General features: G+C 43.6%; 2 protein-coding genes across 2 annotated transcripts; one reads left to right on the top strand and one right to left on the bottom strand.

Moving 5' to 3' along the window:
- The first annotated feature begins 2,317 nt into the window (after window positions 1–2,317).
- On the top strand, window positions 2,318–3,608 carry lpar5b (lysophosphatidic acid receptor 5b). The gene has a single exon (XM_035758037.1). The coding sequence runs from the start codon at window positions 2,456–2,458 to the stop codon at window positions 3,383–3,385; it is 930 nt and encodes a 309-aa protein (XP_035613930.1). The 5' UTR covers window positions 2,318–2,455; the 3' UTR covers window positions 3,386–3,608.
- A 1,005-nt stretch (window positions 3,609–4,613) lies between these two features.
- On the bottom strand, window positions 4,614–22,813 carry LOC118372232 (integral membrane protein 2C-like). The gene is made up of 6 exons (XM_035758042.1): window positions 22,315–22,813; window positions 20,353–20,499; window positions 19,836–20,024; window positions 19,618–19,728; window positions 9,274–9,421; window positions 4,614–5,918 (listed from the first exon to the last, which is right to left on the bottom strand). The coding sequence occupies exons 1-6, from the start codon at window positions 22,408–22,410 to the stop codon at window positions 5,827–5,829; spliced, it is 783 nt and encodes a 260-aa protein (XP_035613935.1). The 5' UTR covers window positions 22,411–22,813; the 3' UTR covers window positions 4,614–5,826.
- Between the last annotated feature and the right edge of the window lie 4,795 nt (window positions 22,814–27,608).

The following is a 27,608-nucleotide window of genomic DNA, read 5'->3' as shown; positions in this document are numbered from 1 at the left end:
ATATGTGATGTGCACAGGTGCTGTGTATGTATAAAAGCAGAGAATGTGTTAAGAAGCGGCGGCTATTCCGCGGACCAGCACGGCTTTTAATAACTTGTATTAAAGTCTACATTGAATTCAAAAGTTCTTCTGAGAGTATTATATTTCTATAGACAGTATTATATTTCTGAAACAATTATCTACGACACTGACTAAATACTTTTTTGCCCCGCTGTACATGTATTGTGTAACATGAAGTCCTATGAGTGTCATCTGATGAAGATGATTAATCTTTGGCTGGAAAAATGGCTGTGTTTTTCTGTGGCTATGTGGTGATCTAACATAATCGTTTGTGGTGCTTTTGCTGTAAAGCATATTTGAAATCGGACACTGTGGTGGCCAAAGGTTTTGAGAATGACACAATCGCCAGGACTGTCTCCTAAAGTTAATTCAGCTGCGGGATCGGAGCACCACCAGTACAGAGCTTGCTCAGGAATGGCAGCGGGCAGGTGTGAGAGCATTTGCATGCACAGTGAGGCAAAGACTTTTGGAGGATGGCCTGGTGTCAAGAAGGGCAGCAAAGAAGCCACTTCTCTCCAGGAACAACATCAGGGACAGACTGATATTCTGCAAAAGGTACAGGGATTGGACTGCTGAGGACAAGGTGAGCGCTACCATCAGGCCTGTGTCATGCCAACAGTAAAGCATCCCGAGACCATTCATGTATGGTTGCTTCTCAGCCAAGGGAGTGGGCTCACTCACAATTTTGCCTAAGAACACAGCCATGAATAAAGAATGGTACCAACACATCCTCCGAGAGCAACTTCTCCCAACCATCCAGGAACAGTTTGGTGACGAAGAATGCTTTTTCCAGCATGATGGAGAACCTTGCCATAAGGCAAAAGTGATAACTAAGTGGCTCGGGGAACAAAACATCAATATTTTGGGTCCATGGCCAGGAAACACCCCAGACCTTAATCCCATTGAGAACTTGTGGTCAATTGTCAAGAGGCGGGTGGATAAACAAAACCCCACAAATTCTGACAAACTCCAAGCATTGATTATGCAAGAATTGGCTGCCATCAGTCAGGATGTGGCCCAGAAGTTAACTGACAGCATGCCAGGGTGGATTACAGAGGTCTTGAAAAAGAAGGGTCAACACTGCAAATATTGACTCTTTGCATCAACTTAGTGTAATTGTCAATAAAAGCCTTTAACACTTATGAAATGCTTAGAATTATACTTCAGTATTCCATAGTAACATCTGACAAAAATATCTAAAGACACTGAAGCAGCAAACTTTGTGGCATTTAATATTTGTGTAATTCTCAAAACTTTTGGCCACGACTGTATATACCTTCCTCCTAAAACCATTAACTTCTGGTGTAGACCCTCTAAACCTCAGCACTCCATCAGTGACATGAATAAGTATATTTCATGTTCTCAGAAGCCAACACTGGCCAACATATTTTCAAATCAATCATCCAACCTTCAAGTTAATGTTCCGTTGTATTCTCACTCATCACACCTGTGACCTCATTCAAGTATTGCCCTTTAGGAGGCTGAGATCCATAGAGGTTCCACAGAATATCTCAGAGGGCATATCTAACTCTTAACTAATCTGATCAACAAAAGGCATGGGATTTACAACAATGAGTCTTGTAATTTATTCATACTGAATTGAAGCATATACATAATTATACATTGATCAGATATGGACTGCTCAGATGTAATCCACCCACTCTCAATCTAGCAGTGGGTTAAAGTACGTTAGTAAAATTACTTTAAAGTACTACTTACAGTAAGTCGTTTTTTGGGGTATCTGTACTTTACTATACTATTTATATTTTTGACTACTTTTACTTCACTGCATTCCTAAAGAAAATAAAATACTACCTATGATCTGGTGAACTCACAAACACAAATGTTTCGTTTCTAAATTATGTCTGAGTGTTGTGTGCCTCTGGAAATCCGTAAATTGAAAACACAAGAAAATGCTGCCGTCTGGTTTGCTTAATATAAGGAATTAAATGATTTACACTTTTACTTGTACTTTTACTTGTACTTAAGTATATTTGAGCAATTGCATGTACTTTTCATACTTAGGTATATTTAAAACCAACTACTTTTAGACTTTTACTCAAGTAGTATTTTACTGGGTGACTCATTTGAACTTGTTACTCAGAAAGAATTAATGTTATCAAGAGTCTTCAAACAGATTAGCAGATAGAATGGGAGGCCCTTGGTGAGAAGGAAAAAAGTACCCTCACTTCCTGTTTCAACACCTATTTCAACACTGTTATTTCAAAAACAGAGTTAAGAACAGCTCAACCTTCATACAGACCGCTCTGCTAGGAAGTGGAAACCAGAGCACTGAGTTGCTGGTTTGTCGTGGTTTCTGTCTCTTTTCAGTTCACACGCACAGACACACACAGCTGCGTCTGTCTTAAAAGGAGCAGAGATACAGTACAGCACCATGAACAACACCAACGATACCTTAGAGGACAGCACTCCGGAGCTGAGTTGTGTGAGTGCAGTGTATACAGTCTCTGCCGCGGTGTACGGCTGTGTGATGGTGCTGGGCCTGCCGCTCAACGCTGTGTCACTGTGGATTCTGCTACGCCGCCACGGCCTTAAATCCTCCAGCGCGGTCTTCATGAGCCACCTGGCTCTGTCAGACCTGCTGCTGGTGCTCTCCCTGCCCACCCGGGTCTTCTTCTACACCACAGGCAACTGGCCCCTGGGCATCCAGGCCTGCACGGCCACCACCATGCTGTTCCGCAACAACATCCGCTCCAGCGCCGTCTTCATCACATTCATTGGCCTGGACAGGCTGCTGGCTGTGGTCTACCCTCTAAGAACCCGCCACATCCGCACCACCACCAATGCCTGGAGGGCCTGTGTCTTCATCTGGGTCCTGATTGTGGCAGTCAACATCCCAGAGGCCCTCTACTTCATCAGTCAGATGAAGAGCTGTAATGCCACTGACAAATGCTTTGAGTTTACTCAAGAATGTGCCTTGAATGTGCAGATAGCTGGTTACGTGCAGTTTGGGCTGGTGTTCGCCATGCTGGGGGTCAATGTGGTCTCCACCACCATGGTGTCCTGGACGCTACACAGGCACCTCAGCGATGCTGCCATGGTCAACAATAAGATGAATGTCATGCTGATCTTCACCATCAACCTTCTGATGTTTATTGTCTTCTTCCTGCCCTCCTCCATCATGCTGATGCTAAAAATCAAGCAGGCTATCATGCCCATGTTCTGTCTGGCCAGCATCAACTGTTGTCTAGATCCACTGTTGTACTACTTCTCTTTAGATGCTTTCTGGAAGACGAAAGAGCGTTCTGACATAGAGGTTTCACTGGCCAGATCACATGAAAGTAGATTAGGGAGGACACAGTGAGAAACGACTACCGGTGAAGATAGTTTGAGGTAACTGCGTCAACATGTGTTCCTAAATATTACACAATTTATAGTTAAAATGTTCAATTCTATTTTACCAAAGGGCATTTGTTTTCTTGTTTTGTAACAGTTCATCTCTTCTTCTGTAAGTTGAATTGCACCCATCTGTACTTTTAAGATGTGCTCATATAATAGTTTTATTTAATAAACACTTTACAACCGTATCTTCGTGATTTTGATCGTTAATAAGACTGAAGTCATTGACATTTACTGAATGTAGGTTTTGTTCGACTACAGTCCCTTTTCCAAAAGTACTGACAATAACTAAGGCTTTCAATTCTGCTTTCATCCACATGTAGGGCCGGGTGCCCAACATCTCCCACTGTTGAGTGGTTCAAACATCAGACAGTCATGTGAATTTGTTGATAATTCATGAGGATCCTGGCTGAGGAGCCAGGCAAGCAGCAGCAACCAGCCAAAAGCTCAGAGCCCTGCCACATGGAGGGGCATCTGTGTCCACGATATATGACAGACAGACTATAAATAAGGATTCACTATGGAGTTTAGTACAGGAAAGCCAGTGTAATGATGGCATGCAAATAAATTGATCCTTTGAGCCATTGTCTTCCAACAGGTGGGGTCACTCCTTTGCAACGGTTATCCCTCAACCATCAGAAAAGGTATCTGCGAAAGGCCATATCTTACAAAAGACAATGCCTTTGGGCCTAAGAAAACTCTAATCAAGCAATATATGTTGACTGGATATAGGCTATGTGAAATATGTGGTCTAAAAGGCTCTACATCTTGTGCTGCCCTAAGGGGAGTGACATGTAGAAGTTAGCTGGGACCTACTAAGATCTCCTTTTCCTCATGTCCTCTTTTTCCATGTATAAAAACTAGGTCACACAGCTCAATTAACTGTCTGAAAATAACATACTTTCCCACTATGCCCAAACAGGTCAGTGCATGAGATTTGTTTACACTTTACCTTACTAAAAGACACCTCATATCATACCACAGCTGTCCACTTAAACCTACATACTGTAGGACAGTCTGGTTTCACATTTTCACCCACTGACACTTAAGGATATGATCCGTTACCTGCAGACAATGAAACAAGGCTGGTGGCACATACACAGAACCAAAGAGAACCGGGACAGCGAAATGTCCCAATGATGCCCACAATATAGTAACAACTATCACTTATTTAGAAAGAACAAAAGCACCCGGGTGTTTAACTATTTTATTCACAGAGAAGACTTCACCCGCAGACAAAATATACAGACCAGTCTAAGGTATAGATTAACAGATATAAGCTCCCTTACAGCAGTAAATACTTTAGTCCAGTCTCTGACTCTGGACCAAGGCTTTAAACATGCTCTTATAAAAGATTCTAACAGCGCAGTTTTTCCTTACAGAGAAAACACACATGCAGAGGGGGAAAATCAAGACAGAATTCTACAAGAATGACTCACAGAAGCATCGATAAAGAGTGCAAATTAAGTGGGAGAGGCTCAACCTCCCCAGAAAGAAAGACCAAATAATGAAGAGGTGATAAGAGGGGCATTAAAATGGTGGAAGCAACTTTCTTTGATGCTTTCATATGGAAAAGGGGGGAGCAACTTTCTTTTATGCTTTCACAGGGGCAAGGGCAGCTTGGATAGAAATAATCTGGTATAATATTACATATAACTGCACACAGTAAGTGAAGAGCAAGTATGTCATGTACATGATTCTAGACTTTACTTACAATGCAGGTGCAAACATGCAGACTAATAATGGCTAATTTGTCTACCTCACTTTGTAGGGACACTGGTCCTTAAACTGACATTCACATTTAAAAAAAAAAAAACTTTAGTCTGGTAGGGTGACTGAGCTAAAGAAGAAGACAGACCAGGTGAAAGAGAGAAGCAAGAGGGGTGCAGTGACAAACACTGAGACAAAGATCAAGAGAAAGCGATGCTGCACAACATTAGGTCGGGTGTTTGCTGAGGAACAGGATTTCTTGCCTTAGCACAGGGTCCTATTACAAAACTAACAGGGACGAACAGTAATTTCAAGAGCAGGGAAATCAATTACACTCACATTGACAACACATGGAAATGGTTGTCTTCCCAGACAACCGAGGCGTCACACAGTTCCCCCCCCGTCATAATAGGCTTAGGGGTTCTGCTACATGAAACTACTTCATCCAAGGTAAATCACAGAGAAAAACATGTATTATTGCAGCCAGGAAACACAAGGAAAACATCACTACTGACAATTACAAAAATTAACCGTGTTTTTTATATTTTAAAGAGACAGTAAAACATATCAACAAAGGAACAAAACCATAGTTAAAGTGCAGCTGAAACGTAATTCAAAATATCTACACAGGGATGCGCTACAGTGGCTAGAGAGGTGGCTGTGCCTTAGGGTGTCGTGCCCGACATTCATGACAGTTTACGCTCCATCACAGATGACCGTCTCAACCACAAACGTGTTCTCAAAGTGGCGGATGCGATGGCAGTTCGCCACTTCCCGTTTGTTGATGCCTACAAGTCAGACAGTGAAAGAATTTTATTAGACAAGAGAATACAGTGGCGTGCGAAAGTATTCACCCCCTTGGCATTTTTCCTATTTTGTTGACTTAACCTGGAATTAAAATGTCTTTTTTGGGGGTTTGTATCATTTGATTTACACAACATGCCTACCACTTTGAAGACGCAACGTTTTTTTTATTGTGAAACAAGAAATAACACAAAAAAAACTGTAAACATGAGCGTGCATAACTATTCACTAAAGGTCAACCGATTAATCGGATTGGCCGATTAATTAGGGCCGATTTCAGGTTTTGATTAAAAAACATTTTTTACACCTTTATTTAATCTTTATTTAACTTGGCAAGTCAGTTAAGAACACATTCTTATTTTCAATGAGGGCCTAGGAACGGTGGGTTAACTGCCTTGTTCAGGGGCAGAACGACAGATTTTTACCTTGTCAGCTCGGGGATTCAATCTTGCAACCTTACAGTTAACTAGTCCAACGCTCTAACCACCTGCCTCTCATTGCACTCCACGTGGAGCCTGCCTGTTACGCGAATGCAGTAAGCCAAGGTAAGCTGCTTGCTAGCATTAAACTTATAAAAAAACAATCAATCAATCACTAGTTAACTACACACGGTTGATGAGATTACAAATGTATCTAGCGTGTCCTGCGTTGCATATAATCTATGTGGTGCGTATTAGCGAAAAAGGACTGTCCTTGCTCCAATGTCTACCTAACCATAAACATCAATGCCTTTCTTAAAATCAATACATAGAAGTATATATTTTAAACCTGCATATTTAGCTAAAATAAATCCAGGTTAGCAGGCAATATTAACCAGGTGAAATTGTGTCACTTCTCTTGAGTTCCTTGCACACAGAGTCAGTGTATATGCAACAGTTTGGGCAGCCTAATTTGCCAGACTTTTACATTATTATGACATAACATAAAAGGTTGCGCAATGTAACAGCAATATTTAGACTTATGGATGCCACCCGTTAAGATAAAATATGGAAAGGTTCCATATTTCACTGAAAGAATAAACATCTTGTTTTCGAGATTATAGTTTCCGGATTCGACCATATTAATGACCTAAGGCTCTTATTTCTGTGTGTTATCATGTTATAACTAAGTCTAGGATTTGATAGAGCAGTCTGACTGAGTGATGGTAGGCACCAGCAGGCTCGTAAGCATTCATTCAAACAGCACTTTTGTGCGTTTTGCCAACAGCTCTTTGCTGTGCTTCAAGCATTGCGCTGTTTATGACTTCAAGCCCATCAACTCCCAAGATTAGGCTTGTGTAACCGATGTGAAATGGCTAGCTAGTTAGCGGGGTGAGCGCTAATAGCATTGCAAACGTCACTCGCTCTGAAACTTGGAGTAGTTATTCTCCTTGCTCTGCATGGGTAACGCTGCTTCGAGGGTGGCTGTTGTCGATGTGTTCCTGGATCGAGCCCAAGTAGGGGCGAGGAGAGAGACGGAAGCTATACTGTTACACTGGCAATACTAAAGTGCCTATAAGAACATCCAATAGTCAAAAAGGTACTGCATATGAAATACAAATGGTAGAGAGAGAAATAGTCCTATAATTCCTATAACTACAACCTAAAACTTCTTACCTGGGACTATTGAAGACTCATGTTAAATGGAACCACCAGCTTTCATATGTTCTCATGTTCTGAGCAAGGAACTTAAACGTTAGCTTTCTTATATGGCACATATTGCACTTTTACTTTCTTCTCCAACATTTTGTTTTTGCATTATTTAAATTATTTGTGGCTAAATAGATTTTATTGATGTATTATATTAAGTTAAAATAAGTTCATTCAGTATTGTAGTAATTGTCATTATTACTATTTTTATTATTATTATTTTATGTAAAACAAAAAACGACGTCTGCTTTTTTTGGTCCACCAATAATCGGTATGGGTGTTGAAAAATCATAAAATCGGTCGACCTCTACTATTCACCAACCAAGTCAATACTTTGTAGAGCCACCTTTTGCAGCAATTACAGCTGCAAGTCTCTTTGGGGTGTCTCTATAAGCTTGGCACATCTAGCCACTGGAATTTGTGCCCATTCTTCAAGGCAAAACTGCTCCATCTCCTTCAAGTTGGTGTACAGCAATCCAAGTCATATCACAGACTCTCAATTGGATTGAAGTCTGGGCTTTGACTAGGCCATTCCAATACATTTAAATGTTTCCCCTTAAACCACTCGAGTGTTGCTTTAGCAGTATGCTTCGGGTCATTGTCTTGCTGGAAGGTGAACCGCCGACCCAGCCTCAAATCTCTGGAAGAGTGAAAACAGGTTTCCCTCAAGAATTTCCCCGTATTTAGCGCCATTCATCATTCCTTCAAGTCTGACCAGTTTCCCAGTCCCTGCCGATGAAAAACATCCCCACAGCATGATGCTGCCACCAATATGCTTCACTGTGGGGATGGTGTTCTCATGGTGATGAGGTGTTGGATTTGCGCCAGACATAGGGTTTTCCTTGATGGTCAAAAAGCTCAATTTTAGTCTCATCTGACCAGAGATCCTTCTTCCATATGTTTGGGGAGTCTCCCACATGCCTCTTGGCGAACACCAAACATGGTTGCTTCTTTTTTTCTTTAAGCAATTACTTTTTTTATGCCTACTCTTCCCTTCCTTAAAGCCCAACTCTGTGGAGTGTATGGCTTAAAGTGGTCCTATGGACAGATACTCCAATCTCCACCATGGAGCTTTGGGGTTATCTTTTGTCTCTTTGTTGCCTCTCTGATTAATTCCCTCCTTGCCTGGTCTGTGAGATTTGATGGGCGGCCGTCTTGGCAGGTTTGTTGTGTTGCCATATTCTTCATTTTTTTATTTAAAGGATTTAAAAGGTGCTATGTGGGATGTTCAAAGTGTCTGATATTGTTTTATAACTCAATCCTTATCTGTACGTCTCCACAACTTTGTCCCTGACCTGTATGGAGAGCTCCTTGGTCTTCATGGTGGCGCTTGCTTGGTGGTGCCCCTTGCTTAGTGGTGTTGGAGACTCTGGGGCCGTTTGGAACAGGTGTATATATACTGACATCATGTGACACACAGACTTTAACTAATTATGTGACTTTTGAAGGTAATTGGTTGCACCAGATCTTACATGTTTTTAAACAAGTATTTTGTATTTTTTTCACTTCACCAATTTGGCCTATTTTGTGTATGTCCATTACATGAAATCTAAATAAAAATCCATTTAAATTTGTAATGCAACAAAATAGGAAAAATGCCAAGGGGGATGAATACTTTTGCAAGGCACTGTAGGTGGACCATTCAGACCCTGAGCGACTCCCACAACCCTATACAAGGCTCTGAACCTCCCCATCACCCTCCCCAACCTACGTCTGCGGGCGTGGCGCTTCAGGCGGTATGTGTCCTTGCCGTTACACAGGCGGTAGATGAAGGGCCCCAGCTGGCGCATGTTATGAACCTTCCCCGTCACAACCATCTCCTCCTGGATAATGTAGGTCTGGGGAAGGTACGTCCCCTTCTAAAAGACAGAGAGAGGGAGGTAACAGGGTTAGAATTCAGAAAGAGAAAAAGAGAAGGGACAGGAGAGAAAGAACCCAGACTTCAAAGAAATTGGAAATAAAGATATCGTCATCCTACAACAAACATGGTATAGAGGAAATGGACCCACTGGTTGCCCCCTAGGTTACAGAGAGTTGGTAGTCCCACCCACCAAACTACCAGGTGTGAAACAGGGAAGAGACTAAGTAAAATTAGTAAAAACAGGAACATTTTACATTTGGCTAGAAATTAATCTCAAAAGAGAAACATTTCATTGTGTGTGCTACCTATATCCCCCCAATCGATACCCCATACTTTAATGAAGACATGTTTGCCCATCCTAGAGGGGGAGATAAACCATTTCCAGACCCAGGGACATGTACTAGTCTGTGGTAACCTAAATGACAGAACTGGACAAGAACCTGACACCCTCAACACACAGGGGGACAAACACCTACCTGGAGGTGACAGCATTCCCTCCCAAATATGCCCCCCTACACACAACTATGACAAAACAGGTCACAACTCCTGTCAGCTCTGTCACACACTGGGTCTGTACATAGTCAATGGTAGGCTTCAAGGAGACTCCTATGGTAGGTACACAGATAACTCATCCCTTGGCAGTAGTACTGTAAATTACTTTATCACTGACCTCAACCCAATCTCTCAGAGCATTCACAGTCAGCCCACTGACACCTCTACCAGATCACAGCAAGATCAGTCTACTGAACAGAGCAATACTCAATCATGAGGCATCAAAGCCAAAGGAACTGCACAATATTAAGAAATGCTATAGATGGAAGGAAAGTGGTATAGAAACCTACTAAAAAAACAACGAATTCAATCACTTTCAGACAACTTCCTGGACAAAACATTTCACTGTAATAGTGAAGGTGTAAACTTACCAGTGGAAAACCTAAACAGTATATTTGACCTCTCAGCTTTCCTATCAAATCTAACAATTTCAAGAGGACAGCCTAAGAACATTAACAACAATGACAAATATTTGATGAACAATGTATAAACCTAAGAATGAGATTCAGAAACCTATCCAACCAAAAACAGAGACCCAGAAAACCTGAGCCTACGCCTTCACTATGGTGAATCACTAAAACAATATTGAAATACACAACGGAAAAAGAAGGAACAGCACGTCAGAAATCAGCTAAATGTAACTGAAGAATCTATTGACCGTTCCAACTTCCCCAGTAGTGGTTACACTTAAACAACACGAAAAGTTATCTATCCAAAACGGAGATGGATAAACCACTACTCCAATCGTTTTTCAAATCACATTTTTGTCAACATGCGTTTTGTCAACATGCGTTGAGTCGCTCTGGATAAGAGCGTCTGCTAAATGACTTAAATGTAATGTAAATGAATACAACAGGTATAGATAGATAGACCTTACCAGAGCAGTGTGCTTTTCTAGTTAAAGCTAGCTAATATTGTACCTGGTTGGTTAGCTCCCAGCACGGTGGCATTGTTGGCACTTTGTTCATTGTTGTTTAACTAGATAACATTAACTGTCTGGGTCGTTAGCTAACGTTATGTGTGTGATCTCAAACAAATGTGCGCAAAGGCAACATTCAAACGAGGCTACAACGAAAACTAAATGGGGCGGTAGCGACTGTGTTGACGTCAAAATCAGGGGTGTGAACTAGGTTTCTATTCAAGCGTTGATCGACATGGTAATGGCTCTATAGTATTGGAGAAAAGTTGAAAAAAACTGACCCTCCTTTACATCTTGACGTGTCATGTCGTAACGTACAGCACGCATAGAGCAACTATTTCTGTCTTACAATCGCTCTCCACCAGGTGTAGCACTTCTATCATCCTTTAAAAACAAGAAATGGACATTGACGAGGGTAAGGGGGGTACCTAGTCATTTTTTCATAATCTTTGCATGTGATCATCATTCTCAAAGCCGCTGTTAACTTCTAAGGTCACTTTAGCACCGCCCAAAAACCCAATTCAACACAAACCTTCAAATAGGTATGTAATATCTTTATATAAACTCTTTATAGTGTTTTATTTACATTTTAGAGGCGATAAGGTGATAAGTTGGACAGATCGAGTGAAAAAAAAGCAATTTTCCCACACATCTCTCCTTCTCACTATCACACATTAGTTTTGCTTCCACACCTGCCATTTTTAAAAAGACCCGACGGGCTCATTGTCTGCTTGAATTATGCAGAAACGGGCAGCGTTTAGGTCATGTAATTGATTCTGTTGGAAAGGGGAGAAATTGTGCTTTACACTGGTATTGACATTACAGTTGATCTGGAAGTATTACACTTTTGGGGCGCTAAAAAAAAGGGCAATTGTACGGACCAAGGCGATGTACGAGTTTACGTTATATGTCTTAAGCTAATGGTAGTTGGTTGGCTAACTAGCAGACATTATTATTAATTTCCCAAAGCTGTTTGCTTTCCAAGTTAGAGCCTAATGTTAGCTAGCTAGCATTGCACCTGGTTGGTTAGCTCCCATCAATGTGGCATTGTTGGCAATTTGTTCATTGTCGTTTAACTAGCTATCATTAGAGATGGGTGGGGCTAAAGCTAAAGAGGGTGTGAACGATGCTGAATGGTTTTAGACAAAGAGCTCTTCACTAGATACCAAAACATTCAAAGGCCATTTTCTCAAAAGTGAGTTGACAAGTTAATCAACTTTCAAAGCAGAATTACTTTCCCATTGTTCCTCAAATGCAGTCTATGATATACTATTTTGTAGATCTGAGTCTCTACTTTTATCCAATGTAGGAAACACCATTCCACATTTTGCTACATAAGACCGAATCCAGGTGGTGAGTCACATATATACAGGGCCTTCGGAAAGTATTCAGAACCCTTGATGTTTTCCCCATTTTGTTACAGCCTTGTTCAAACATTGCTTTGAAAAAAGTGCCACCATTCTACACACAATACACCATAATGACAAAGCAAACAGGTTTTTAGAAATGTTTGCTAATTTATAAAAAATAAAACTGAAATATCACATTTACATAAGCATTGAGTCTTCTTGGGTATGAGTTTCTCCCATTCTTCTCTGCAGATCCTCTCAAGCACTGTCAGGTTGGATAGTGTCGCTGCACTCCAGAAATGTTCGAACGGGTTCAAGTCTGGGCTCTGGCTGGGCCAATCAAGGACATTCAGAGACTTGTCCCGAAGCCACTTCTGCTTTGTCTTGACAGTGTGCTTAGGGTTGTTGTCCTGTTAGAAGGTGAACCTGCTACCACCATCATGCCATAGGGATGGTGCCAGGTTTCCTCCAGACATGACGCTCGGCATTCAGGTCAGAGGTCAATCTTGGTTTCATCCGACCACAGAATCTTGTTTCTCGTGGTCAGAGAGTCCTTTAGGTGCCTTTTGGTAAACTACAAGCAGGTTGTCATGTGCCTTTTACTGAAGAGTGGCTTCAGTCTGGCCACTCTACCATAAAGGCTTGATTTGTGGAGTGCTGCAGAGATGGTTGTCCTTCTGGAAGGTTCTCCCATCTCCACAAAGGAACTGCAGAGCTCTGTCAGAATGACCATCGGGTTCTTGGTCACCTCCCTGACCAAGGCCCTTCTCCCCGGATTGTTCAGTTTGGCCAGACAGAGTCTTGGTGGTTCCAATCTTCTCATTAAGAATGATGGAGGCCACTGTGTTCTTGGAGACCTTCAATGCTGCAGAAATGTTTTGGTACCCTTCCCCAGATCCTCGGCACAATCCTGTCTCGGAGCACTACAGACAATTCCTTCAACCTCATGGCTAGGTTTTTGCTCTGACATGCACTGTCAACTGTGAGACCTTACAACAAAAGAAAATAAACTTTTCACATTGTCATTATGGAGCATTTTAGAATAAGGCTGTAACGTAACAAAATGTTGAAAAAGTCAAGGGGTCTGAATACTTTCCGAAGGCACTGTATATCAACGAATTGGCGAGGCCACTAGAACAGTCTGCAGCCCACGGCCTCACCCTACTAGAATCTGAAGTCAAATGTCTACTGTTTGCTGATGATCTGGTACTTCTGTCCAACCCAGGAGGGCCTACAGCAGCAACTAGATCTTCTGCACAGATTCTGTCAGACCTGGGCCTGACAGTAAATCTCAGTAAGACAAAAAATTGTGTTCCAAAAAAGGTCCAGTTCATAGGACCACAAATTCAAATTCCATCTAGACACTGTTGCCATAGAGCACACAAAGAAACTATACACACCTCTACCTACCTCACCACAGGTAACTTCCACAAAGCTGTGAATAATCTGAGAGACAAGGCAAGAAGGGCCCTCAAAAGGAGCATACAATTCGACATACCAAGTAGGATCTGACTAAAAAAATACTTGATTCAGTTATAGAACCCATTGCCCTTTATGGTTGTGAGGTCTGGGGTCCACTCACCAACAAAGAATTCACAAAATGAGAAACACCAAATGGACACTCCACATGCAGAATTCTGCAAAAATATCCTCCGTGTACAACATAGAACACCAAATAATGCATGCAGAGCAGAATTAGGCCAATACCCACTAATGATCAAAATCCAGAAAAGAGACGTTATATTCTTCAACCACCTAAAACAAAGCGATTCCCAAACCTTCCATAACAAAGCCATCACCTACAGAGAGATGAACCTGGAGAAGAGTCCCCTAAGCAAGCTGGTCCTGGGGCTCTGTTCACAAACACAAACAGAACCCACAGAGCCCCAGGACAGCAACACAATTAGACCCAACCAAATCATGAGAAAACAAAAAGATAATTACTTGAAAGATTTAGCAAAAAAAACAGAGCAAGCTAGAATGTTCTTTGGCCCTAAACAGAGAGTACACAGTGGCAGAATACCTGACCACTGTGACTGACCCAAAATAAGGAAAGCTTTGACTATGTACAGACTCGGTGAGCATAGCCTTGCTAGTCCGAGATGGCAAGGCAGTTCAGACGTCTTTTGTCCTCGTCTTGTCGTGCCCTGTATATATATATATATATTTACAACTTTTTTCACGTACATTTTATTTTATTTTCCATCAACTCATCTTCAAAACACTCTCCTGCAACCCGCCTCACCAATTTATATTTATAAATAAGTATTATTTACCTCAAATCTGCAATCCTCCAAGAAGCTAGCCAGAAACTAGCCAGGAGCTAGCCAGAAGCTATCCCAGAAGCTAGTTAGCTTCTTTACTGGCAAATCGTTAGTATTCAGCTAACCACGGTTTGTGGTCATCAGCTATCCTTTAGCTCGAAAATCTATCGCCAGTTTTGTACGGCGCGGCTCGGAACAGAACATACCGGACCAATTTTTCTCTCGCATGTCCCTGGATTTCAACTGCTCTCTGGACATTCATACCCGGATCTCACAGCTAGCTAGCTGCTATCCGTGTGACTATCTGCTTTCGCCGATTTCGGAGCAAACATCAATTACTCCGGAGCTAGCCAGCTCCGTCAATCACTCCTGAGCTCCGTCAATCACTCCCGGGCTGCAGTCACCTATCCGGACCCGTTTTACTGCCTACGCGGAGCCCCACCGGGCCTTCACAACTGGACTGCCGACGTTATCTACCCGAAGGAGATCCGGCTGGCTCCTCCGTCGCGACGTTACCTGAACGCCCATCTGCGGCCTGCTAACCGTTAGCTGTCTTACCGGCTGCTCTCAGAATAGACAATCGGACAATTTATTTATTTTTATTATTATTATTATGTTTCTTCTTGGGCCTCTATAACTATAGTTTTTATTTTTTTGTTGTGTGATTTGGATTAATCCCCTCTACCACACGGAACCCCACTAATCTACTGACGGAACGCAAGAGGTGGCTAACAACAGACCTCCATCCTATGCTAGCTTGCTACAGATGTCCTGGCTAGCTGTCTAAATCGCCGTGACCCCCAACCAACCTCTCCACTCACTGGACCCTTTTGATCACTCGACTAAGGATGCCTCTCCTTAATGTCAATATGTCTTGTCCATTGCTGTTCTGGTTAGTGTTTATTGGCTTATTTCACTGTAGAGCCTCTAGTCCTGCTAACTATACCTTATCCAACTTATTAGTTCCACCACCCACACATGACTTCTCCTGGTTTCAATTATGTTTCTAGAGACAATATCTCTCTCTTCATCACTCAATACCTAGGTTTACCTCCACTGTATTCACATCCTACCATACCTTTGTCTGTACATTTTACCTTGATGCTATTTTATCGCCCCCAGAAACCTCATTTTACTCTCTGTTCCAGACGAACAATTCTTATTGCTTTTAGCCGCACCCTTATTCTTCTCCTCCTATGTTACTCTGGCGATGTAGAGGTGAATCCAGGCCCTGCAGTGCCTAGCTCCACTCCTATTCCCCAGGCGCTCTCTTTTGATGACTTCTGTAACCGTAATAGCCTTGGTTTCATGCATGTTAACATTAGAAGCCTCCTCCCTAAGTTTGTTCTATTCACTGCTTTAGCACACTCTGCCAACCCGGATGTTCTAGCTGTGTCTGAATCCTGGCTTAGGAAGACCACCAAAAATTCAGAAATTTTAATTCCAAACTACAACATTTTCAGACAAGATAGAACTGCCAAAGGGGGCGGTGTTGCAATCTACTGCAAAGATAGCCTGCAGAGTTCTGTCCTACTATCCAGGTCTGTACCCAAACAATTTGAACTTCTACTTTTAAAAATCCACCTCTCTAAAAACAAGTCTCTCACCATTGCCGCCTGCTATAGACCACCCTCTGCCCCCAGCTGTGCTCTGGACACCATATGTGAACTGATTGCCCCTAAACTGGAACATGCTTAACACCCCAGCCATCCTACAATCTAAACTTGATGCCCTCAATCTCACACAAATTATCAATGAACCTACCAGGTACCTCCCCAAAGCCTTAAACACGGGCACCCTCATAGATATCATCCTAACCAACTTCCCCTCTAAATACACCTCTGCTGTCTTCAAACAAGATCTCAGCGATCACTGCCTCATTGCCTGCATCCGTAATGGGTCAGCGGTCAAACGACCTCCACTCATCACTGTAAAACGCTCCCTGAAACACTTCAGCGAGCAGGCCTTTCTAATCGACCTGGCCGGGGTATCCTGGAAGGATATTGATCTCATCCCGTCAGTAGAGGATGCCTGGATATTTTTAAAAAATGCCTTCCTAACCATCTTAAATAAACATGCCCCATTCAAGAAATTTAGAACCAGGAACAGATATAGCCCTTGGTTCTCCCCAGACCTGACTGCCCTTAACCAACACAAAAACATCCTATGGCGTTCTGCATTAGCATCGAACAGCCCCCGTGATATGCAGCTGTTCAGGGAAGCTAGAAACCGTTATACACAGGCAGTTAGAAAAGCCAAGGATAGCTTTTCAAGCAGAGATTTGCTTCCTGCAACACTAACTCAAAAAAGTTCTGGGACACTGTAAAGTCCATGGAGAATAAGAACACCTCCTCCCAGCTGCCCACTGCACTGAAGATAGGAAACACTGTTACCACTGATAAATCCACCATAGTTGAGAATTTCAATAAGCATTTTTCTACGGCTGGCCATGCTTTCCACCTGGCTACTCCTACCCCGGTCAACAGCACTGCACCTCGCCCAAGCCTTCCCCATTTCTCCTTCTCCCAAATCCATTCAGCTGATGTTCTGAAAGAGCTGAAAAATCTGGACCCCTACAAATCAGCCGGGCTAGACAATCTGGACCCTTTCTTTCTAAAATTATCTGCCAAAATTGTTGCCACCCCTATTACTAGCCTGTTCAAACTGTCTTTCGTGTCGTCTGAGATTCCCAAAGATTGGAAAGCAGCTGCGGTCATCCCCCTCTTCAAAGGGGGGGGGGGGGCACTCTTGACCCAGACTGCTACAGACCTATATCTATCCTACCATGCCTTTCTAAGGTCTTCGAAAGCCAAGTCAACAAACAGATTACCGACCATTTCGAATCTCACCATACCTTCTCTGCTATGCAATCTGTTTTCAGAGCTGGTCATGGGTGCACCACAGCCATGCTCAAGGTCCTAAACGATATCTTAACCGCCATCGATAAGAAACATTAATGTGCAGCCGTATTCATTGATCTGGCCAAGGCTTTCGACTCTCAATCACCACATCCTCATCGGCAGACTCGACAGCCTTGGTTTCTCAAATGATTGCCTCGCCTGGTTCACCAACTACTTCTCAGATAGAGTTCAGTGTGTCAAATCGGAGGGTCTGCTGTCCGGACCTCTGGCAGTCTCTATGGGGGTGCCACAGGGTTCAATTCTTGGACCGACTCTTCTCTGTATACATCAATGAGGTCGCTCTTGCTGCTGGTGAGTCTCTGATCCACCTCTACGCAGACGACACCATTCTGTATACTTCCGGCCCTTCTTTGGACACTGTGTTAACAACCCTCCAGGCAAGCTTCAATGCCATACAACTCTCCTATCGTGGCCTCCAATTGCTCTTAAATACAAGTAAAACTAAATGCATGCTCTTCAACCGATCGCTACCTGCACCTACCCGCCTGTCCAACATCACTACTCTGGACGGCTCTGACTTAGAATACGTGGACAACTACAAATACTTAGGTGTCTGGTTAGACTGTAAACTCTCCTTCCAGACCCATATCAAACATCTCCAATCCAAAGTTAAATCTAGAATTGGCTTCCTATTTCGCAACAAAGCATCCTTCACTCATGCTGCCAAACATACCCTTGTAAAACTGACCATCCTACCAATCCTCGACTTTGGCGATGTCATTTACAAAATAGCCTCCAATACCCTACTCAACAAAATGGATGCAGTCTATCACAGTGCAATCTGTTTTGTCACCAAAGCCCCATATACTACCCACCATTGCGACCTGTACGCTCTCGTTGGCTGGCCCTCGCTTCATACTCGTCGCCAAACCCACTGGCTCCATGTCATCTACAAGACCCTGCTAGGTAAAGTCCCCCCTTATCTCAGCTCGCTGGTCATCATAGCATCTCCCACCTGTAGCACACGCTCCAGCAGGTATATCTCTCTCGTCACCCCCAAAACCAATTCTTTCTTTGGCCGCCTCTCCTTCCAGTTCTCTGCTGCCAATGACTGGAACGAACTACAAAAATCTCTGAAACTGGAAACACTTATCTCCCTCACTAGCTTTAAGCACCAACTGTCAGAGCATCTTCCAGATTACTGCACCTGTACATAGCCCACCTATAATTTAGCCCAAACAACTACCTCTTTCCCAACTGTATTTAATTAATGTATTTATTTTGCTCCTTTGCACCCCATTATTTTTATTTCTACTTTGCACATTCTTCCATTGCAAAACTACCATTCCAGTGTTTTACTTGCTATATTGTATTTACTTTGCCACCATGGCCTTTTTTGCCATTACCTCCCTTCTCACCTCATTTGCTCACATTGTATATAGACTTGTTTATACTGTATTATTGACTGTATGTTTGTTTTACTCCATGTGTAACTCTGTGTCGTTGTATCTGTCGAACTGCTTTGCTTTATCTTGGCCAGGTCGCAATTGTAAATGAGAACTTGTTCTCAACTTGCCTACCTGGTTAAATAATGGTGAAATAAAAAAATAAAATAAAATTGAGAAAGGCAGCCAAAGGCAGACCTGGCTCTCAAGAGAAGACATGCTATGTGCACACTGCCCACAAAATGAGGTGGAAACTGAGCTGCACTTCCTAACCTCCTGCCAAATGTATGACCATAGAGACACATATTTCCCTCAGATTACACAGATCCACAAAGAATTTGAAAACAAATCCAATGTTGATCGATTCCACAGTGTGCCATTACAACAGCAAGATGTGTGACCTGTTGCCACAAGAAAAGCGCAACCAGTGAAGAACACAATTGTAAATACAACCCATATGTTTATTTATTTTCCCTTTTCTACTTTAACTATTTGCACATCATTACAATACTGTATATAGACTATGACAATTGAAATGTATCTACGCCTTTGGATCTTCTGTGAGTGTAATGTTTACTGTTACTTTTTTATTGTTCATTTCACTTGTTTATCATCTATTTCACTTACTGTGGCAATGTGAACATATGTTTCCCATGCCAATAAAGCCCTGTGAATTTAATTGAGAGGGACAGAGGGGGAGAGAGAGAGAGGGACAGAAGGAAGAGAGAACATAATAGGTTGTGGAATATGAGAGATGGTATCTCAGACAGACAGAGACAGAGAGACAGAGAGGACTTATGTTACCTTAACATTGACCAGCAGTTCCCAGAGGTTCCGTGGGGGCATGACGATGGTGGTATTGAGCTCGATGACATAGCATTTGTCCAAAGCGATGTCATGGTAGGCTGTCAGTCCCTGGTGACATAGAGAAAACTAATTAAAAATGTCAAAAACATGGCTGATTGACTCTCCATCCTACAAGAGGCGTGTGTATGCGTATGCATGTGCTCGGTCCTCCTCACCCTGTGAAAGTCGTGGATGATGTCAGCAGGGTCACTTCCTCCAAAATGGGGCACAGGCACGCTGATCTGCTCATAGTTGTCTTCCAGGTAGATGCCCACGTTCTCCTCCAGCTCCTGTCTGCCTCTCAGAGGGGCGTACACAGAGTCCTCATAACGAACCCTGCAGTGGAACAGACTCTCCTCTGGGATCTAAGTCAAGGCCCAGGGGAACCGTTAGCAAGGCTATCACTAACTATCATCTTCATTATCACAGCCTCGACTATTATTAAATGTTTCATGATCCCCGACTGGGATAGAAAGACCAACGTGCTGATACCCAAATGGAAAACTCTGATCTCCAATGTAGATCATAACAACAACACCATCAGAGGCAGTTACAGAGGCAGTTACAAAAGGAAGCACATTTACAAATCCCACATCAAAAGATAGGACAATAGAGGATAGGCCTAAGTGGTATCATCAGAGTGTTGTCTCATACTGTGACTGTACTAAGACACTGTATGTAGATGCTAGGTACCTGGGGTATGAAGTAGTAGCGATAGACATAGATGGAGGCCAACACCAGGCCAGACATGAAGACCACCAGGCCAGAGGTCAGGCAACATAGGCCGTTCAGAGGAGACCTCTGGGAGCGCAGAGGCAGAACCAGCTCCTCATCATCCTCCTGACAGGGAGACACACAGGGTCACATACATGAGTACACACACATCACACCAGGCTAGTGTCCTGTCCAGGGTGTGTACTTCTACATCAAGCTGCCTCACACTATGAACTAACTCAGACAAAGCTTTCTTGCCCAAGGCTTACTTACTTAATCACCCCCCTAGGTAAAAAGGATACTCACAGCTAGTGTTTCACAGATATTCTATGGTCACATCAAGACAGGGCAGACTAAGTCAGGTTGGGTTAGGAGTATTATGTTTATGCTCTTAGATAGAAAGATGACTACAAAAGTGAATCCTGAAACCTGCAGCTATAGTTGGTAGGTGGAATAAATCTGCATGTTTTAGCAGGGAAACAGCAACATGGGTGGCAGAGAGAGGGATGACAGAGTGGTTAGTAATGTGGCACCACCCCTAGTCTCTCACCCCATCTGCCCCTGCCACACGCTCCCCCGGTGTGTTGGCAGCGTGTCACTGGTTGGCTTTCTACCGTATATGTGCAACTACGTGGGTGGATAGGTACATTTATCCTGGAGGATGAGCTCTGAGCGTAGGAAACAAAAAATAAAGTTATTCTTAGCTGGTACTTGGAGTGAAATTCTTCTGACATTGCTATTGCCTGCATATGAAAACAGCTCACAGACGATCAAACCAAAAACCTTGGTGTTATGACAACCTGTGTTGAAGGAGAAACTAGGAGATAAAATGCACAAGGACGAAGGGATAGACTACACATCATTTTCACTGTCTGTGTGTGGGTGTCTGTGCGTATGCATGTATGCATGTGTCTGTGCTCCCCACAGAGGCAGATAGCTACCAGTATTCTCCTTTCCTACTGATTGAGATAGGAGGGCCTTACATGGACTGAGAACATGACAATGGTCTGTCTACATTTCCAACAAACGCTATAGAAGATAATGGCCAATAGGCAACTGCCAACTTCCCCTTGAGATAAAAACAGGCAGACATACACCACAATTGGTTTTAGATGCATCCTTCTAACCTTTGATAAAATACACGTCTAAGGCTTTAGTTGTAGCTCATTACTGTCTGCAAGTGGCGGACTAAAAGCAAAGCATATTTCATTGGATTTGAAACTGCAGCATGATGGGGAGCGAATCTTTCCGAGAACCACTGCATCACAAGTTGAGAACTGTAGCCTCCTGATGGCACAGTGATGCTGCTTATGAAATATGAACTTGCATGGCAAGCAGTATTAACCTCCATCTGCCATTTTGTCTGCTGCCTGTGTTTGGTAAACATGCTTTTCTTGTAATCCATTCACATTTGCCAAGAGATAATTCTTCATAATCCACAGCAAACATTATAGGTCTATGCTTAAAGCAAAAGTAATAACTTGATACTCCTTGGTTTAGATTCTTACAGCTAATAATTTATCGTTCAATTCTCATAGCCTAACGTTTGCCTAAATAACTGATGTTGATAAAGCTAATTTGTCTAAGAACATCCACTTAACTATGTTCAATAGTAATGTTAGCAGTGCCCCTTTGTTCATTCAATCGGATATTTGGCAAAGTGCCGACATTTCCACAAATAGCTTGTTAGCCGCACAGCATCGTTTTATTTCCTGCCAAATGGCAATGGCTGCTGACCTCAAAATAATGTTCTAAAGCACCTGCTGCGTTCTTCAGTGTGCCGGTAAATTTAAAGTAAAATGCCCTGCAGACGCTTGACGAACCCACCGAGCGCGACTAAATAATTATTGGTGGTAGCGCTAGTTAGCTGTTTTATCGAAGGGCAATGCACACAAAGCGATATCATGTTTCAACGACAACGAAAATGCATCACTAACTTACCATCGGATGGGTTATGAGAATTTCGGTCTTTTCGCCATCATTCTCCTCCTTCTCGAATTTCTGACCCGCGACGGACAGGAAAGTGATCTTGACCATTGCTGTTCCTGTCAAAGACTAATCGGGTGGGTTTCGTTTTCTCTAGCTACGGTAGCTAGATCCCCTACTCGTATGTGAGCCTTAACTGTTGTTACTGACACAATGTATCTGGTTGTCTTGTTCTTCTTCGATGGGGTTTCACGGCGGTTGGAGTTGAATGTGCATTACCGCCACTAGCTGGATGGTTTATTGAATAAGAAATAAAACAATTAACATTTCGGGAATGGGGTGAAACGAAATCATACAAAATAAAACACGTCACACTTCTTCAATCACAGTCCACTCCAAAATAAATCCCTACACATACTCAGGGGCCTGTGCTGTAGATACATTCACCGAAAGGGTTTCTTCAACCGATTTAGCTGTGAAATCACAAAGACCCCCAAAAAGCACTTATCTTTTCGAATCCTAACTTCATGATTTTTTATTTATTTATAACCTTCATTTAACTAGGGAAGTCAGTTATGAACAAATTCTTACTTGCAATGACAGCTAACCCGGACGATGCTTGGCCAATTGTGCGCTGCCCTATGGGACTCGAGTTGTGATACAGCCTGGAATTGAACCAGGGTCTGTAGTGATGCCTCTAGCCCCAAATGCAGTGCCTTAGACCGCTGTGCCACTCTGGAGCTCAAAAAGGAGAGACTCTTCATCAAAGAACAGTAGCATGGATGAAGTGAACTTATTTTCTCGGGCCACCATACAGGTCAGTCGATGTCGACGTGCACCAACCACTCCATCAATGTCTTAAATTATATCCTCTGCCTTTATTTCTCACACCACCCCAGAAATAACCCCTTTTTGGCAAATCTGACCATAATTCTATCCTCCTGATTCCTGCTTACAAACAAAAACTAAAGCAGGAAGTACCAGTAAGGGCATTCTGAGTGGCGCAGTGGGCTAAGGCACTGCTAGATGTACCACTAGAGATTCTGGGTTCAAATCCAGGCTCTGTCACGACTGGGAGAACCATGGGGCGGTGCACAATTGGTCCAGGTTAGAAGGTCTGGTTAGCAGGGATGTCCTTGTCTCATAATGCACAAGCAACTCCTGTGGTGGGCCGGGCGCAGTGCTCGCTGACACGGTCGCCAGGTGTTCAGTGTTCCCAATGACACATCAGTGCAGCTGGCTTCTGCGTTATAAGCAGGCGTTGTGTCAAGAAGCAGTGCATGTTGTGTTTTGGAGGACGCACGACTCTCGACCTTCGCCTCTCCCGAGTTGCAGTGATGAGACAAGACTACCAATTGGACAAATAAATAAAGCAACGTTTAGGTGACTCGGTCAAATGTACGCTACAGGACTGTTTTGCTAGCAGACACTGGAATATGTTCCGTGATTCATCCAACGGCATTGCGGAGTATACCACCAGTTTCATCAATAAGTGCATTGACAATGTCCTCCCCACAGTGACCGTATGTAAATATCCCAAAAGAGACCATGGATTACAGGCAACATCCGCACCGAGCTTGTTAGTGTGCCGCTTTCAATGAGCGGGACACAAATCCGGATGCTTATAAGAAATCCAGCCATGCCCTCAGACGAACCGTCAAACCATTTTTATTTAGAAAAAGCTGTTGCGCAGCAACTCACTGCCTTCCTGAAGACAAACAATGTATACGAAATGCTTCAGTCTGATTTTAGACCCCATCATAGCACTGAGACTGCACTTGTGAAGGTGGTAAATGACCTTTTAATGGCGTCAGACCGAGGCTCTGCATCTGTCCTCGTGCTCCTAGACCTGAGTGCTGCTTTTGATACCATCGATCACCACATTCTTTTGGAGAGATTGGAAACCCAAATTGGTCTACACGGACAAGTTCGGGTCTGGTTTAGATCTTATCTGTCGGAAAGATATCAGTTTGTCTCTGTGAATGGTTTGTCCTCTGACAAATCAATTGTATATTTCGGTGTTCCTCAAGGTTCCGTTTTAGGACCACTTTTGTTTTCACTATATATTTTACCTCTATGCGGATGACACACAGCTGTACATTTCAATGAAACATGGTGAAGCCCAAAAATTGCCCTCGCTAGAAGCCTGTGTTTCAGACATAAGGAAGTGGATGGCTGCAAACTTTCTACTTTTAAACTCGGACAAAACAAAGATGCTTGTTCTAGGTCCCAAGAAACAAAAGATTTTCTGTTGAATCTGACAATTAATATTGATGGTTGTACAGTCGTCTCAAATAAAACTGTGAAGGACCTCAGCGTTACTCTGGACCCTGATCTCTCTTTTGATGAACATATCAAGACTTTTTCAAGGACAGCTTTTGTACATCTATGTAAAATTGCAAAAATCAGAAACTTTCTGTCCAAAAATTATGCAGAAAAATTAATCCATGCTTTTGTTACTTCGAGGTTAGACTACTGCAATGCTCTACTTTCTGGCTACCCAGATAAAGCACTAAATAAACTTCAGTTAGTGCTAAATACGGCTGCTAGAATCCTGACTTGAACCAAAAAAATGGATCACATTACTCCAGTGCTAGCTGGTGTCCTGTTAAGGCAAGGGCTGATCTCAAGGTTTTACTGCTAACCTACAAAGCATTACATGGGCTTGCTCCTACCTATCTTTCTGAGTTGGTCCTGCCGTACATACCTACACGTACGCTACGGTCACAAGACTAATTATCCCTAGAATTTCTAAGCAAACAGCTGGAGGCAGGGCTTTCTCCTAAAGAGCTCCATTTTTATGGAATGGTCTGCCTACCCATGTGAGAGACGCAGACTTGGTCTCAACCTTTAAGTCTTTACTGAAGACTCATCTCTTCAGTGGGTCATATGATTGAGTGTGAGGGGTGTGAAGGTGAATTGAAAGGCTCTGGAGAAACAAACTGCCCTTGCTGTCTCTGCCTGGTTGTAATGTAAATGTTCCCCTCTCTCCAGTGGGATTCCCTGCCTCTAACCCTATTACAGGCGCTGGGTCACTGGCTTACTGGTGCTCTTCCATGCCGTCCCTAGGAGGGGTGCGTCACTTGAGTGGGTTGAGTCACTTACGTGGTCTTCCTGTCTGGGTTGGCATCCCCCCTTGGGTTGTGCTGTGGTGGAGATCTTTGTGGGCTATATTCAGCCTTGTCTCAGGATGGTAAGTTGGTGGTTGAAGATATCCCTCTAGTGGTGTGGGGGCTGTGCTTTGGCAAAGTGGGTGGGCTTATATCCTGCCTGTTTGGCCCTGTCCGGGGGTATCATCGGATGGGGCCACAGTGTCTCCTGACCCCTCCTGTCTCAGCCTCCAGTATTTATGCTGCAGTAGTTTGTGTCGGGTGCTATTTCTCCTGTCTTATCCGGTGTCCTGTGTGAATTTAAGTATGCTCTATCTAATTCTCTCTTGCTTTCTTTCTCTTGCTCAGTTCACCGGACGTGCTACCTGTCCCAGACCTGCTGTTTTCAACTCTCTAGAGACAGCAGGAGCGGTATAGATACTCCTAATGATCGGCTATGAAAAAGCCAACTGACATTTACTCCTGAGGTGCTGAGGTGCTGACTTGCTGCACCCTCGACAACTACTGTTTTTGACCATGCTGGACATTTGAACATCTTGGCCATGTTCTGTTATAATCTCCACCCGGCACAGCCAGAAGAGGACTGGCCACCCCTCATAGCCTGGTTCCTCTCTAGGTTTCTTCCTAGGTTTTGGCCTTTTTAGGAGTTTTTCCTTGCCACCGTGCTTCTACACCTGCATTGCTTGCTGTTTGGGGTTTTAGGCTGGGTTTCTGTACAGCACTTTGATATATCAGCTGATGTAAGAAGGTGTAAATACATTTGAAACAGGCAAAACATCAAAACAGGACAAAGATTGAATCCTACTACACCGGCCCTGACGCTTGTCAGGGCTTGCAAACTATTACGGACTACAAAGGGAAACCCAGCCGCGAGCTGCCCAGTGACGCGAGTGTACCAGATGAGCTAAATGCTTTCTATGTTTGCTTTGCGGCAACACTGAAGCATGCATGAGAGCACCAGCTCTTCCGGATGCTCTCCGTAGCCGATGTGAGCAAGACCTTTAAACAGGTCAACATTCACGAGGCCAGATGGATTACCAGGGCGTGTACTCAGAGCATGCACGAACCAACTGGCAGTTGTCCTCACTCACATTTTAAACCTCTCCCTGGCCGAGTCTGTAATACCCACGTTTCAAGCAGACCACCATGGTCCCTGTGCCCAAGAATGTTAAGGTAACCTGCCTAAATGACTACCACCCCGTAGCGCTCACGTCTGTAGCCATGAAGTGCTTTGAAAGGCTGGTCATGGCTCACATCAACACCATCATCCCTGAAACCCCAGAACCACTCCAAACCACCGCCCCAACAGATCCACAGACAATGCAATCTCTATTGCACTCCACACTGACCTTTCCCACCCGGACAAAATGAGCACCTACGTATGTGAGAATGCTGTTCATTGACTACAGCTCAGCGTTCAACACCATAATGCCCTCAAAGCTCATCACTAAGCTGAGGACCCAGGGACGAAACACCTCCCTCTGCAGCTGGATCCTGGACTTCCTGACAGGCCACCCCAAGGTGGTAAGGGTAGGGAACGACACATCCGCCATGCTGATCCTCAACACGGGGGCCCCTCAGGGTTGCGTGCTCAGTCCCCTTCTTTGCTCCCTGTTCACTCATGATTGCATGGCCAGGCACGACACAAATTTAAAAAAATGGTATTAGTCACATTCGCCGAATACAACGGGTACAACAGTAGACCTGACAGTGAAATGCTTACTTACAGTACTCCAACACCATCATCAAGTTTGCCGATGACACAACAGTGGTAGGCCTGATCAGCGACAACAATGAGACAGCCTATAGGGAGGAGATCAGAGACCTGGCCGGGTGGTGCCAGGACAACAACCTCTCCCTCAACGTGATAAAGACAAAGGAGAGGTTTGTGGACTTCAGGAAAAGGGCAGAGCATGCCCCCATTTTCATCGATGGGGCTGTAGTGGAACAGCTTGAGATTCAAGTTCCTTGGTGTCCACATCAACAAACTATCATGGTCCAAACACACTAAGACAGTCGTGAAGAGGGCACAACAAAGCCTATTCCCCCTCTAGAGACTGAAAAGATTTGGCACCATCGAGAGCATGACTGGTTGTTTGCATCACTGTATGGTATGGCGGGGGGTAGTGCGTACGGCCCAGTACATCACTGGGGCCAAGCTTCCAAGCCATCCAGGACCTCTATACCAGGCAGTGTCAG

Source organism: Oncorhynchus keta, chromosome 18, assembly GCF_023373465.1.
Source record: "Oncorhynchus keta strain PuntledgeMale-10-30-2019 chromosome 18, Oket_V2, whole genome shotgun sequence".
Classification (NCBI taxonomy): Eukaryota; Metazoa; Chordata; class Actinopteri; order Salmoniformes; family Salmonidae; genus Oncorhynchus; species Oncorhynchus keta.
This window is presented reverse-complemented; position numbering and strand designations above follow the sequence as displayed.

Coding starts and splice junctions, on each gene's coding strand:
- lpar5b (XM_035758037.1), top strand. CDS start 2,456: ATGAACAACACCAACGATACCTTAGAGGACAGCACTCCGGAGCTGAGT.
- LOC118372232 (XM_035758042.1), bottom strand. CDS start 22,410: ATGGTCAAGATCACTTTCCTGTCCGTCGCGGGTCAGAAATTCGAGAAG. Junction 19,729..19,835: donor TCATCCACGACTTTCACAGG/GTGAGGAGGACC, acceptor CTATGTCACCAG/GGACTGACAGCCTACCATGA. Junction 5,919..9,273: donor GAAGCGCCACGCCCGCAGAC/GTAGGTTGGGGA, acceptor TCTGACTTGTAG/GCATCAACAAACGGGAAGTG.